We start from the raw sequence: 13,075 nt of genomic DNA, 5'->3' as shown, positions 1-13,075 counted from the left end.
TGACATAGCCTCCCTGATCACCTGAGCTGGGCACTCCATGTGTGCTGCTACCCCATGTGAACTATATACACTCTCCTGTTGTAGTTGAGCCTTGATTGCTGTTGGCACCTCAACTGGGAGGGATATATCACCGGGTTAATTGGCTGTGAGGAATGGCTGTGATCATCCTGGTGGATCAGCTGTGCAGCAGCCAACCTCATGTTGCAGGACTTATTTCAATGGGGTTCTGGTGCCTGCTCAGTTTTCCCCTTGAGAATGTCCCTTATGGAGAAGATGAGGTGGTGCTTAGATGTGGCCTGAAGCTTCCACTAGGAGTGTATCTCTGAGGCCTCCCAGGAAGTCAGTTGCCACTTGTGCCCTGCACTGGACCACCTGGCATGAACTACAAAGCAACCAGTAGGTGTCTGCTACTTGTGTTGGTCTTGGAGGTGCCCAGCAGAGGCCAAGCTATGAACAAAGGTCAGCTGCTGCTAGTGCTGGACCTGAGGCCACTTAGCAAGATATACATGGCATGTGGAGGCCAGATACTGTTTTATTTTTTGTATGTGTGTGTGTTTTTAGGTATTTTAGGAACATCCAAGCATGAGCCAAGATGGGCTGTTTATATGGAAAAGCCATTGGAAATGGCTTGGGTTGGAACCAGAGTTGGGAGGGGCAGGATCTCAGGGAATCGCTGGGGCAGGTGAACAGTGATAGCCAGGTTGATGGAGACTCTGATATGGCACCTGCCTGCTGGCTCTGTTGGGGGAGGGCTCAGCAAAGAAACAATGGCCTCTGCCAGCACTTCTGCTTGGGATAAAACTGCCCCTCCAGCTTTTGCTTCAATGCCAGACAACTCAGTTTCTCTTCATATGCTCTTGGTGCCCCAGTGCTGGAATTCAGAGTGAACAAGTCCAAGTAGGTCTGAGCCAGCCATTTAAGAGGTACTGCCTGAGACTCCGGAAGTCACAATCCCTGCTGGTTTTTATAGCCAGAGGTCATGGGGACTTCTCTTTCTGGTGCTGGGACCCTGGGCTGGTGGGGAGAGGCTGGTGTGGGGTTGGGACCCCTTGCTCCTCAGAAAATACCTTTTTTATCCAAGATATTCTTGCAGATTTTTGTCTGGTGTGGGACCAGCTCTCCTACCAGTCTGGATGTGGCTACTTTTTTATATCCTTAGTTGTAGGATATAACTTAGTTTATTCTGTTAAATCCCAGGTGGTTCTGAATGATGGTTTTTCTGTAGTTTAGTTGTAAAAGGTGATTTAAAGAAAAATGTTCAGTAAATAATAGTGCAGGCTGTCTACCCATAAATCAAAGAGCATATAGGTGGGGTATATATGGACTGGCTTAGCTGTGGGTAAATAGGACACTAGCTCCTGATGGGATTAAGCGGCATTTACCATCTGTTGGACTGCCCAGTATCCTTTGTTGGGGAATGCCATTCCTTCCGTGTTTGGTGGATTTCGGAACATACCACCCACCACATAAACTAAAAATGCCTGGTAATAATTTTCCAGCCTCCCTTGCAGCAAGGAATGAATGGTCACATGACTCAGCCAGGCTCTGAATCCAAAAGAAGTAGGGATAGCCTGGGTGATTTCCGTCAGAGGTATTGGTCATGTAAATCGAGTTCCTGGTGCATGTGGTACCATCTTGTCGGAACAGTCATCTCCTTAACAAACTGTCCCATGGAACAATCTGAGGCAACTGGAGGGTGGGGAGTTGGCTGTATATTTCCAAGCCTGTATGCTACCTGATTTCCTTTTTAATAAATTCCTTTTCTGTCTAAATCACCTGCAGTCACTGTTGCTTGCAACTAAGACCCTAATCCTAAATTTGGGATGAGCAACTAACACTCTAAAGTGGAATTGGCCCTGTGGAGGTGGCAGAACAGAGGGCCTTCCAGGCCCTTGCATTGCTATTGTAAAACATTTGCTTTACACCAAGGTTTGGCTAACGTTTTCTGTAAAGAGCTAGATAGTAAATGTTTTAAGCTTAGTGGTCCATATGGTTTCTTTTGCAACTACTCAACTCTGCCTTTGGAAGTGGCCAGGAACAATATGTAAATTAGTGAGTGTGGCTGTGTGCCAATAATCTTTACAAAATCAGGTATTGGGCTGATTTGGCCCACAGGTCATAGTTTAACTTTGATTTAAATTGCTACCTATTTTGCTCTGGCTGGTGTGGCTCAGTTGCTTGGGCATCATCTCATGCACCAGTCTGGTTCTGGGTCAGGGAGCAAGCCTGGGTTGTGGGCTCAGTCCCCTGTAGAGAGCACACAGGAGACAGTCAATCCATATTTTGCTCTCACATCAATGTTTCTCTCTTCCCCTTCCTCCCTCTCTAAAAGTCAATAAAGAAATTAACAAAAATAAATTTCCACTTATTTTATCCACCATGTACCTGTGGATGTTATAGTAGTAGAGAAAGTTGTAGAAACACATCGGGATGTTGCCATGCTCATCTTCTTAGAGCTCTCCATAAACTCCTATAAGAAAAAGTCAATCTTGGGGCAAACATGGTCCATCTAACGGAAAAAATGGAAGAAAAGATGGCTTTACTGACATTCTTTCTGTCTGAAGCCTACAATTTAAAATAGATGAAGAATCTCTAAGGATTTGGAGATTTGCAGAGATGGGCAAGGCAAGTTTTAAAGTAGACTTTCATATTCCAGCATAAGTCATGCTAGGCCACAAATATTTGGTGGGTGAAAAGATAATTTCCCTAATGGAATAAATATAAAACTGAGTGGTCTGGAGTGACTACTACCCCCCTACCAAATGGACAAAAACCCAGAAACAAAGAATATGGGCAGTGGCCCCTGGAAGTTTTAGTTTGCAACCCCTGTGTGGAGACAAGGAAACATGGGTTCCTTAGATAGGTAGCTTTAACTAATTTTGGCATTCCTTAGGGAAAAAATTAAAGATCTCTCCATTCTCTCTTTTTCTGGCTGATTTTTTTCCAGCGGGGTGTCTAATACAGGCAGTCTTATTTTCATCATCACCAAAACCTTTAAAGCAGAAGTCTTCATTAATACAAACTAAAGAACAGGCTGGCTTATTAATATCAGGGGGAGCATTTTGTACAGTATAGCATTGTCTAGCCACTATGTTGTACACCTGAAACTGTGGCAGGTTAGTAAAAAGCTAGGGGAAATTCCCTGACAAGTATTATAAAGGAAACTGAGGCAAAATAATTAAACAAGGCCAAATAATTTGAGTTTACAGTGAGCTAATGAATCATAAGGTTTTCTCTTCCCTAACTTAGGAACAAATAGTTTCCACATTCCAGACCGTCTGGGGGTAGAACAGCCTCTGTCCCATTTTTCTTCAATGATGTTCTTTGAAAATAAAACTAACCAGGAAATAACTTGTGATACCTATATACGCACCTTTTGATGGATCAACATATTGAAGGTCACACCTGGAAAGCTAATGAATATTCTGCTAAGACCTCTTCTGAGACCTTCTCTGGGATTCCCACTGGCCAGAGAAAGATAAAAAGCCTCAAGACAAAGGATCCATGGCATGCTCTTGCTAGAGCACCCCCTACACCTGCATCTCTGCTTTTTTCCCCCTAAACTCTATGGGTTCTCATGAGACTTGCAACCAGGGGAGCAGCGGGCAGCTACAGTTCATCCCAGGCTTACTCCCTGAACTTGTCTCCAAGGCCCCCATTTTCTCTGACTTCCCAGTGAGCTCACCTTATTTACTGTGACTTATTTCTCAGTGAGCCAAAGCAGCCCACCTAGGCTCTCTCCTGGCTTCTTCTACCCTAAGCCCTTCCTTTGTCTTGCTGTCCCCCGCTTGAATAAATGTGTTCTCCAAATCACCAAGACTGGTGTTGTGCAATCCTTCCTACACAAAGTCAAGAACCCACACATTACTGGTCAGCCCTATACAGACCCCCTTGGGGCCCAGACCCAACCCAGTCACAAAACTAATACAAAAAAATACTGAATGTAAGCCATATCTGAAAAAAAGAAAAAGGAAGAGAGTAGGATTGGGTACCTAATTTGTGGGAACCATTGCAGAATGAGAATGTGGGGCTGTTTGCTGAAATATCATTAAGGAAGTTTAAGATGGTGTTAGCAGATCATTAACCCAGGATGCGGCCTTCTGGAAGCCCAGGTCCGGGGCAGTTGCGGTTGGTTCTTCCAGGAAGCAATGGCAGTGGGAGTCTGTCCTCTGACGAACTGACAGGCACCAACTACTAGCCGTAAAAACCACACCTTCATCTTGATGAGAAATCAAATGACCCCCACCCTGCCACTCAACATGGCAGCATTCCCAACCTAGATGCTGGCACGCGTGGGCACATTCGAGGCTGTGGCTCTGGGCGATTTGGTTTTAAACTTTTATTTTTCATGTACAGTTTCAGATTATACAAAACATAGAAAATGTACTATTTTAAAGGCACATTAAGGAGAAAGTATTTAACTACCCTAAAAATCACATTTGTCCACAAACCAAGATTCAGACGTAACCTCTAGGCCTTTCCCTGTGTGTCCTCATCACCACCGCGCCCCCAATATACAAAACTGCCCAACTCGCTGTGTTATAAGTAACCTTTCAACGATTAGCAAGTTTAGTCATTCCCCACCCAGGCAGATTCTAAAAGATGCTACAGCTTCTATCAAAGCTACTATGTTTAGTGTGTTTACATACAGGCTCGGGGGTCCAGGTGTCCTCGGCATTAGTTAACACAGAGCATCCCAGGACCTCGGCCTGTCAATTAGGGATGCACACAGGCCACCGACCTGTCGCAGAGGATGGAGGATTGGGAGGGAGGTCTCCAATTCTCCTGTGTTCAGGTAGAAATATTTACATTCACTCAGAGCTACACATACATCAATTTTCCAAACTCACATAACAGAGACCCGAAGTAATTTTAATGTAACAAGACGAGTTAGTCTGTCTCCATCCGTAGCCCCTCCATGAAAGGATTACAGTACTGTATAAAAATGTCCTAAAATGCGCAAACTACAGTTCCTTCAAATACAGTTGTTACCAGTAATATATTTGGTCCTAATTTTTGCTTCCTGATGACTCAGTTAGTTTTCTTTGTTGTTGAAGTTCTTGAGTAATGGATCATAAGCACCGAGTGAGGGCTGATTCTGCCTACAGAGAAGAAATGTGGGTATTTTCTCCCTGATGCATTACCTCTTTCCCACCTCCGCAATGCAGGGCAGGCAGCTCTCATGAGTCACAAAACCTTGCCATCGCAGTGGATGTGGATGTAAGTGCTGTACAGCCAGGAAAGTCCAGGGGTCATTTCAGATTCTCGTGTACCCCTCAAGTTCTGGAGAAGGAAAGACTTGGGGATGAGGCTTACCAGAGTTCTGGTTCTGAGGGCTGCTTGCTTGTTTCCATGTGGCCACCAGGAAGCTAGAGAAAAGCCACCTGGCTGGAAAGCTGGGGGCACGTTAGACCCACCTTCCTCCAGAGGCTCCTATAGCATCCTCCAAACCCCAGGAATGTGATTGCTCTGACCCACCCCGGGCCTGAGTTTTCCAGGAGGTGCACTCTGTCCTGATCCTGGTCTGTCAGCCTGCCTTGTGTTGGTGGTCTCTCTGTGGGGAGGGGTTGTCCTGCCTCAGGGAGGATGTCTGGATTTGCTCACCAGTGTTTTCAAAGCCTCACACCCTGCCTGGAACATAGCAGGCATGGAGTACTCTGTTGAAAATGAACAATAAATGAATGAATGAGTAGATGGACAGAAAAACCCAAATCCTGCACTGAAAAGGAGTTCACGGTGGCCCCTAGACTGCTCAACACAGATCTGGGCTAATGGCAGATGGCTGCCACTCAGCAGGTCAAGTGCAGAAGCATTTAAGCAGCACCTGTGCCGAGACGTGGCCAACAGGTCGCACTGGCCTAGGCATACCTCCCCAGAAGCGTGCTCAGAGCACAGAGGAAAAGGACAGAGACGCACAAAGAGCTCATTCAACGGGGAACGCCCCACGGTCAGGCGCATTGCCACGCACCGCACCTCACGGTGCTTTTACACCTAAGGACAAACTTTTACACCCAAAGCCGAGTTTGTCAGTAGAGTCTCGGAATTGTCTGGAACACCCACCCACCTAGACCCTGACAAGGCAGATTCTCCCGAGTGGCCCTTGGGCTCACTCATGTCTGAGAACCACAGCAGACCGGGCTCCTGCCACTGCTTCATGGGCTATCAGGACCCTGGGATGCTCCACAGAACTAAACGTTCTCTTGATGGAATAGACAATGCTGCCCAACAAGTGCCAGCTGCCCGGGGCTGAGCGAGCGATGTTTAGGGTGATCTCCATGTCTCCCAGGGTATTTGAAGATAGGCAGGCACAAAGCAGGTTCCTTCCCACCCACCGGCCTCTCTTTTCAATCCTTGGGTACTGTCTTCGAAGCCTTCATCAGAGGTTTTATAGTTTTTCCTAATTGGTTTTTTAATTCATCTTCTCCTTAGACAATGAGCCCCAGGAGAAATTATCACCAAGCCTTATGCTGATGAACGAATGAATGAATGGGTAAATGAATGGATGGTGGGTGGGTCCTCTGAGGCTCCAGAAATGGAGTTAGTAGAGGCCATCCAGCTTAGAAGGCAGGTCAGGAAGAGAAAGGAGAGGCCTTCTGACTTAGGGTTATAAGGAGGCTGTGCCTCCCAGGATGGCTGGCTATTGGGGTGTGGGGCCTGGGCCTGGAGTTTGGGTGGTCCAGATGAAAGCAGCTGAGTTAGGGACAGGGAAGAATCCAGAGCTGATGGAGGCCAGGGCTTTGGTCTGCAGTGGGGTCTAGAGTAAGAAGCTGCAAAAAGCCACATAAAATACAGGAAGTACAGATGAAAAAGTTTAAGCTAACATGCCCAGGAGAGCTTTGATGTCTAACTTTCGCAAACGAGAGGACCAGGGGAGAGCGCGAACGCAATCCCCCACTACCACAAATTATGCAGTCGAGTTTCCCACATTTGGGGAAATCGCAGGGGTCAGCACATCCGAAGTGCAATGGATAAGCCTCGCCCTGGAAAAACCACCTTCGTGATCATGGTGTCTCCCCTGCCAGGTAAGTATGAGTTGCGTACCCCGCCTACTCCCTCACCCACAGCCACCACCCACACGGTCACTCCGCTCCGCATGCCCCTGCGCCCCCGCCGCCCCTGGACCCAAGCGCCCACTGCGCCCGTCGCCACAGCAACCCCGGGGGCGCTGCCATCTCCGGGTGCGGGGACGTGGAGGCGCAGGCCGCGTGGGCCCGGCAGCCCCTGCGCTGCTGCTCATCTGCATACGCCACGCCCTCGGCCTGCCCTCCCGGACGCCCTCTCTCTGCGTTCTGACATGGGCCCTGCGCGACTCCAGGGGAGAAAACTCGGGGGAGATTGGCCAAAAGCGGGACGTCTAATCACCTTACTCTAGAGCCACCTCCCAACCTGATATGATGAGAGCTTTAATGTTTGAGAGGCAGTTCTGCTCCCCGGGTTCTGGGACTGTGGCCCTCAGCTTTAAGGCACATAAGCATCACGAAGAAGCTTGTTAGTAAGGCAGGCTCCCGGGCCCCGCCCCAGAAGACTGGGATTTTATAGGTCTGGGGATGGGTACCCGATAATGTGCATTTTACAAGGTGTCCTAGGGATCACAAAAGGAAAGTCTTTGCCTCAGGGTGAGCCCACATCTGAACCTCCCTCCCAAGGCAAACAGGGGACGCCATCTGCAAATTTCGGTGGCACCTTTTGGACCTAGCCCGTTATAGGCAGTTAGGGCTGTGGTCTGGATACAGGCGGAACACCAGGGTCCACACCTGTTTCTCACATGGAACTTGGCTAAACACCTGAGGAGGTTTCATCCCTCACCTGGCCGCCACTCACCCCACCTTCCACCACTGACACCCAGAGATTGGGGAAAGGGAAGCTGAGGTGAGGAGCACATGGTGTGGCCCAGACCTAGCTTTCTTGGCCTCTTGTCTTCACATCCTGTCCCCGTGGTAAGGAAACACGCTGCTGAGCATTTTAGGATTTGAGCATTGCTGGATTTTTGGCTTTGTCTCATTGGGACTTTCCCACGGCGGGAGTTCTGAATTCCAGCCTCATAGTCTGTTCTCTGATCTCAAGAATGCAAAAACTCCCTCTCTCTCTTTCTCTCTCTTTGGCTTTTAAAGGAAACAATATGTTTGCTAGAAAAACCACAAAACAAAACAAAAAACAACAAAAATCACACAAAACGGATTATATACAAAACGGTTATCTGGATGTAGATTCTGTACTGCGTGAGAGCCACTGAGCGCCGGCGGTCTATTTGCGCTTCCTCAGGATCAGGTACATGAGGCCGCTGATGAAGGTGAAGGCGAAGGCCACCCAGGCCAGGATGAAGGAGTAGCCGTACGAGCCTTCTGTGGCCTGAAGATAGAACTCCACGTTTCCGCGGTGAACGTCCTGGCGTCGGTCTGTGTAGATGGAAGCTGCAATCATGACGCACAGGCCTGGGAGAAAAAAAGTGAAGATACCAATAAGTCACTGACCGCAGTGTGTCCCCGGCCCCCGAGGGGACTATTAAGGACCAATTTAAGCTTTTATTATTATGGGTGTTTGTTTTAGTCTATTGGAAAGATGATAACGAATATTTTAGTTGACTATCTGCCTCCCCTTGTCACCATTTTGCTGCCCATTCTTGCTAGCTAGCTGAACCCAATTTTTTTTTTTTTTTTTTTAAATATGTGTTTATTGATTTCAGAGAGGAAGGTAGAGGGAGAGAGAGATAGAAACATCAATGATGAGAGAGAAGCATTGATCAGCTGCCTCCTGCACGCCCCCCCACTGGGGATCGAGCACACAACCTGGACACATGCCTTGACTGGGAATTGAATCATGACCTCCTGATTCATGGGTCGACGCTCAACCACTGAGCCATGCTGGCCAGGCTGAACCCAATTTTATTTGTACAACCATGTGCTGAGCCCAGAAGATAAGACATAATGTATTTAAGCAGGGATCAGCTGGACAGTAGATGGTTCAGTCTTTGCAGGCTCTGCACAATGTCTGTCCCCCACTACTCAGCTCTGTACTTTCCCTTGAGGACTGCTTTAGCCTGTTCGGTCAGGATGGAATGGCCAGAGCTGTGGCAGCCTTTTGGGGGCCATGAGAGGGTTGCCACTGACACTCTGAAGATGAGGGCATAGAAGGATGAGAGGTGTGGGGGTTGGGGATACTGCTGCTGAGCTGCCGGACCAACTCTGGCACCTTCCACCTCCTATTTGTTCTATTAAAAGAGCAGAGGTCTTTGTGGCTGAAGTCATTGTTAATTGGAATTTTCTCTTACTTGCAGCCAAAGGCAACTTGATTGAAAGACATGAACGCTAGGATGAGGTTAAGCACCCTGGTTTTCCTTGCGGGACCTGTGGCCTCTCCTGGCCAGGTAGGACTGTCCATCAGCCCTTCTCTACCTGGGGGTTGAGTGGATGACAATCTCTGCCGATTCTGGAGGTTTGAATCTAGGGGAAAGTCACACTGTCTTCTGATTCACAAGGATTCTGCCAGCATCTCGCTGAAGGGACTGCCCATCAGTTCCTGCTGCCTGGAGCCTCTATCCAAAACCCGGTGTCCAGCTTTTTCTTTGAATCACGTGACCTGCCCCGGCACCCAGCTCTCGCGAACGTTAGAGCATCTGTTGCTCATACCTGAACATCACTGACTGATATGGCGTCCAAACCTTGCAGGCTTGGGGAAGAAGAGGGAGGGGCAGGTCCTCGGACCAGAAAATGGTCAAAGGAGTAGTTGTGGACGGGAAAGGGGTGTGTGTAACTTTTGTATGAAGGTAACCCAGTTTTGACTAAGTGGCCTTAAGAGACAAATAGAAAGCCCTGACCCATTTGGCTCAGTGGATAGAGCGTCAGCCTGTGTACTCAAGGGTCCCGGGTTCGACTCTGGTCAGGGGCATATGCCTTGGTTGTGGGCACGTCCCCAGTGGGGTGTGTGCAGGAGGCAGCTGTTTGGTATTTCTCTCTCATCAATGTTTCTTTCTTTCTTTTTTCTTTTTTTTTTTTTTTAAATATTTTATTGATTTTGTACAGAGAGGAAGGGAGAGAGAGAGTTAGAAACATCGATGAGAGAGAGTCATCGATCAGCTGCCTCTTGCACACCCCCTACTGGGGATATGCCCGCAACCAAGGTACATGCCCTTGACCGGAATCGAACCCGGGACCCTTCAGTCCCCAAGCCGACGCTCTATCCATTGAGCCAAACCGGTCTCGGCTCTCATCAATGTTTCTAACTATCCCCCTCCCTTCCTCTCTATAGAAACATCAATAAAATATATATATTTTAAAAATAGACAAATGGAGACAATAACAGAAAGGAAACTTGAATGGGAAACTCAACTCCGTCTCTGCATGCTAAGTGTGGAAATTCAATGGCCTTTAATGGTGTGAGTATTGGGGTGTCTGTGCCTCTTGCTGGGAGACACAGGAAAGTAAAGGAAGAGGCAGAGCAGACACCCCCTCACGGGTGCCCTTGGGAAAGTCACATTACTTCTCTCGGCCTCACTGGGTCTGGGTCTGCGTCACTGCTCCCAAGTGCTGGGCTCATGGATGAGAACACACATCCCCACGTTCTAACCAACGGGTCCCGATGGGCCTTTGGGAGCTGCACTTTAGACAGGTCCCCAGAGGGATCCTGGTGGACTGGGGGCTCGGGGACCAAGTGACCCTCTAGGGTTTTTTATGATCGAAATACTTTAATCTCTGCCTGCACCCTGGCTTGTCAGGTAAGGTGCCCTCAGAGAAGGATGCTGTGTGTGACCAGCCATCCTCTATGCCCAGGACTGAGGGGTTTCCTGGGATGCAGGACGCAGTTGTAAAATTGAGTCAGCCCGACTGGAGTGGCTCAGTTGATTGAGTATTGTCCTTGTGCACAGAAAGGTTGCCGGTTCAATTCCTGGTCAGGGTATATGCCTGGGTTGTGGGTTTGATTTCCAATCAGAGAGCATGTGGAAGGCAATCGATCAATGTTTCTCTTTCACATTGATATTCCTCTCTCTCTCTCTCTCTCTCTCTCTCTCTCTCTCTCTCTCTCTCTCTCTCTCTCTCTCTCCGTCCCTCCCTCCCTCCCTCCCTCCCTCCCTCTCCCTCTCTCCCTCTCCCTCACCCTCTTCCTCTCCCTCTCCCTTTTTCTCTTCCTCAGCATGTTCTCGGGTGAGAACAGTCGCAGGCACACAGATCCCGCTGGTGTGTGGTAACGTGCCTCGGGGCTATGCTGAGGGCATGGCAGGCCTGGACTTCACTCTGGGCTGCAGAGAACGAAGGCTGGGACACAGACGGCTGGCTGGAAGGAGGTAGAGTTAGCACCAAGCAGGAGGCTGTCTCCGAAGTACAGAGTTCTCATCCTCCTCAAGCTCCGTATTGCCTCCCGAGTGGAAAGTACCCTGGAAGGAGGGGCTTCCAGTTCTGTCATCAGAAAGCTTTAACTCTCTGAGGAACAATAACAAACCATCCCATGGTGGCACAGGCTTCTGCACCCGATTTCAGCATCGCTGAAACTCACAATAGGGCAAAGTGCTCTGAGACACCTTTTTTCTCTAAGTCCCTCCAGGATTGAGGCCGTGTCTTGTTCAGCTCTGTATCTCCAGCAGCCGCCAGGGGCCCAGAGCAGGCACACCTAACACCAACCAGCCAAAACGACAGCAGAAAAGCCTGTTGATGGCTTCCCACCAGCTTGGGGGAAAGACCCCCCAAATCCTAGCAGGCTTACACCTGTGAGTCTGGTGTAGATCACACCAGGCCTCCCACACAACGTGCCTCCCCCTTCCCGGTCTCTACACTGCAGCCCCCTGGCCAGCTAAGTCTCTCCTATCACAGGGCTTTGGTCACGCTGTTCCCTCTGCCTGACACACTGTTTCTTCCCCTCGGTACCAACAGAGCACATCCTGCAGCAACTCCTCCTCACCCTACAGATCCGGCTCAGGAAGGACGCCCTCCCTGACCCCGTAACTAAATCCAAACTCCAAAATGTGAAACGTCCCAGGGAGGCACCGGGGCTCAGCTGCCAACCCCACCTTCCCGAGTCCTCGCCTGCCAGGCTCCTGGCTGGGAGGGGAGGTATTCCAGGAAGCCTCTCGTTTTACTTACACGACATGAGCTGGATGATGGAGGTTAAGACAAACCTCTCTCCCTGCTTGAGGCGGAAGAGCTGGAGCAGGAAGATGAAGAAGGCGATGCAGCAGAGAATGGTGGACAGGATCATGCTGGCCTGGACCGCCTGCATCGTGGAGTAATCTGTGAAAGAGGACAAGAGTGTGGGACTGAGGACTGCAGGCGCCCCGGGCCCCCGGGCACAGGGACAGGGCCAGCTGCCGAGTGGGAGGACAAGACTAGAGTGCAGGGAGCACAAGGCGAGCACAGAGCGGCCAAAAAGTCTTCTCTTCCCGCTCTTGTTCACTTGTGCACTTGACCCGAGATCCAGTGTCCTTATCTGGAAAACGGAGAACCACCACCTGCTGGGCATTCTTCCGGGCCTGGGTGGCTCTCAGATGGGGGATTATTTCAAAGTACAAGCCACCAGGTTCCCAGCTGGCAGGTTCTGATTCCAGAGCTCCGAGGGGACAGGTCGGTTTGCGTGTCTGTTCTTTAGTGCAGTGGTCGGCAAACTCATTAGCCAACAGAGCCAAATAGCAACAGTACAACGATTGAAATTTCTTTGGAGAGCCCACATTTTTTAAACTTAAACTTCTTCTAATGCCACTTCTTCGAAATAGATTCGCCCAGGCTGTGGTATTTTGTGGAAGAGCCACACTCCAGGGGCCAAAGAGCCGCATGTCACTCACGAGCCACGGTTTGCGGACCTTGGATTTAACGAGACCTCTGGAGGCATTCTCAGGGACGTGGGGCCCTCGGGACTGAGTGACCTTCTGAAAGTACATTCGAGAGAGTGAACCTTGTGCTCGCTCCGTAGGGAAAGGAAAGCTATGTTTGCGTGAGGGGTGAGCAATCGGGGTTTGGCACAGGGGAGCTTGAGCAAAGACAGGAGCACGGGAAGGACACAGCTGGAGACCTGTGCCCAAGGTGTAGAGGGGCCACCTGCACGAACCTCAGTTTCCTCACCTGTGAAATGGGGACAATAACAGCTCCCACCT

The 13,075-nt window shown here is 49.5% G+C and overlaps 1 protein-coding gene across 1 annotated transcript in view; it reads right to left on the bottom strand.

The window, feature by feature from the left end:
* Positions 1–4,317: 4,317 nt before the first annotated feature.
* EMP2 (epithelial membrane protein 2) overlaps positions 4,318–13,075 on the bottom strand; it is a 36,323-nt gene continuing 27,565 nt past the window's right edge. The window contains exons 4-5 of the mRNA XM_084881182.1: positions 12,072–12,218; positions 4,318–8,432 (exon numbers count right to left, since the gene is read on the bottom strand). Of these exons, the coding sequence (XP_084737308.1) occupies positions 8,245–8,432; positions 12,072–12,218 (335 nt within the window). The 3' untranslated portion in view covers positions 4,318–8,244. The remainder of the gene's footprint in view (positions 8,433–12,071; positions 12,219–13,075) is intronic.

Source organism: Pipistrellus hanaki (assembly GCF_964339955.1).
Source record: "Pipistrellus hanaki genome assembly, chromosome: 4".
NCBI classification, from domain to species: Eukaryota; Metazoa; Chordata; class Mammalia; order Chiroptera; family Vespertilionidae; genus Pipistrellus; species Pipistrellus hanaki.
This window is presented reverse-complemented; position numbering and strand designations above follow the sequence as displayed.